Source organism: Saprolegnia parasitica (assembly GCF_000151545.1).
Source record: "Saprolegnia parasitica CBS 223.65 unplaced genomic scaffold supercont2.1355, whole genome shotgun sequence".
Taxonomy (NCBI): domain Eukaryota; phylum Oomycota; class Saprolegniomycetes; order Saprolegniales; family Saprolegniaceae; genus Saprolegnia; species Saprolegnia parasitica.
In genome coordinates, this window is record NW_012157749.1 from 1 (window position 1) to 2,103 (window position 2,103).

The following is a 2,103-nucleotide window of genomic DNA, read 5'->3' on the forward strand; positions in this document are numbered from 1 at the left end:
AAGGGTGCGAAAGGTATGCTAGACAATACTGTGCACGTGGAAATGAACGACGAGCTGCGTCTATGAGGCCGCGGTGTCGTTCCCACTTGAAGACCCTTCTATTGCCCAATTAACCCTATTTTATTTTATATTGCAAGATTGGTATGGGCATCGTCGAGGATGTTTTTTATTTTCAGCGACCAATCACAACCCGTGTGGCGTTGGAAACGCACTTACGCGGTATTTACCTTGCTTTTTGTATGGCACCATTGGGGTTGGGTGCTACCCGAAGTTCGAAGTTCCAAAGGCCAAGGATTTCGGCCAATCCCCGCGCGCTCGAAGCAAGACAGAAACACCGTGTTCATTTTTGGGTGTTCGCGCGACCAGCGGCGACGGACGCATCGCTCGACCGACCGACGATGCAGATGATGGCCAAGAAGGAAGCCGACGTCGCTGTCTATGAGAGCCTCGACACGGACGACGAGGAGGACCACGATCGCCTCCTGCGCAAGCAGCGTACGCCAGCCCACCTGCAGCATGCCCCTCCTGATCCTCGAATTGCCTTCTCTGGGATAGACGACGCGACTGGCGGCGTGGGCCTTGGCCTTGACGAAGCCAAGCTCGGCGCGCCGTCGCCTGTCCGCCGAGGCTTTGTACGCATCTACTTTGAGAGCGACAACTTTACGTCCTCGACCGTGCTCCGCGTCGAAGAGCAGACGCTCGTGCGCGATGTACGCTTGCGCCTCTTCGTCGTCGCCGCCCCATCCTTCTTGGCACCTAGGTCCGCCAAACCATGGCCACCAAGCTTCATGTCTCGCGCAAGCAGCTCGAGTACTATGCGATCCTCATGGTCTTTGCCAGCGGCAAGGGTAGGCGTCTGTCTGTCGCGAGGGCTGCCACGGACGCGATCGTTGCTGTGTAGGCTCGTCCATGTCGGCGCGGACGCTGCAGGACGAAGAGTCTATCTTGCAGGCCCAGGAGCAATTCCACGCCGAGAGACAGTCGCTGCCCGAGATTTCGCTGGATCACATGGGCCCCGTGCGCGTCAAGCCCCGTCACCGCGCCCGCCAAACGCTGAAATTTGTCTTTAAGGTACTATTCTAGCACATAAGTCCCGAATTGAAAGGGACATTTTACGATAGGACACGCGTGCCAAGCCGATCGACTTGGACGCAGACTTGGAGCCGCGTACGAGCAACACCAACTCGCAAGATACAGTGTTTGCGTTTCCCCAAAAGCTCGGCCAGGTACTCTGACGACGACGACGACGGCGCGTCAAAACACGACTTCCATCTTGAAATGTGACATTAGGGAATTCGATCTGGTACGCTCAAGAAGGCGAGTCTCAAGGACGCCAATGTCTGGCGCACGCGCTGGTTTGTTCTCAAGGTATCACATTTGCATTTACACAATTCGTGTCATGAAAGGAGAATAAATAGTTCCATGTAGGAAGACAAGCTCTTTTACTGCAAATCGGAAATGAACCAACGCGACATTACCGCCATTCCGCTTCTCAACTCGTGCATCGTCAAGGCCGACGTGGTATGCCCCATGTGTTGTATCGAGGACATGACATGTACAATATTGTCTTGTGTAGCAAATCCCGCACTGTTTCGAACTCCACACGTCACGCCGCGTCTACCGCGTACGTTTTCGTCTTTCTTTCCAGCGATTCCCATCATGTAACGATGCCCCATGTAGCTCTGCGCCGCCAGCGACGACCTCATGGTCGGCTGGATCCACGCGCTTCACCGGGAAATCCGTCTCTGCAGCGAGAACCAAGCGCTCTCCAAGGCCGAAATCATCATTGTCGACGAGGTATGATTTGTCTGCGCAATGAAAGACAATATGCAACGTACCCCACAGACAGTCACGACGTGCGAGCTCCAAAACACAGCGACGCCATTCGCGGTCACGGGGATTTTAAGCAACCCCGTCCTTCGCAAGCTCTTTCGTGATTACACGGTCCAGCACTTGCCGGCCAAGACGGTCCTCCTCGACACATGGACCGAGTGCGAAGCATTTCGCCACAATGGCATCACGCGCTATCAACACCACATCAATCCGTCCGTGACCAACCCGACGCTGCGGTCGACGGCGCGGGACGAGTGGGAACACGTCAAG

The 2,103-nt window shown here is 55.5% G+C and overlaps 1 protein-coding gene across 1 annotated transcript; it reads left to right on the top strand.

Moving 5' to 3' along the window:
- Window positions 1-404: 404 nt before the first annotated feature.
- Window positions 405-2,087, top strand: SPRG_18648 (hypothetical protein; the record flags this gene model as incomplete). The annotated part of the gene is made up of 9 exons (XM_012358086.1): window positions 405-710; window positions 761-848; window positions 902-1,071; window positions 1,122-1,226; window positions 1,291-1,368; window positions 1,429-1,521; window positions 1,577-1,624; window positions 1,681-1,797; window positions 1,846-2,087. Coding segments are annotated over 9 exons (1,247 nt in total), but the record flags the coding sequence as incomplete, so codon positions are not given.
- Window positions 2,088-2,103: the final 16 nt, after the last annotated feature.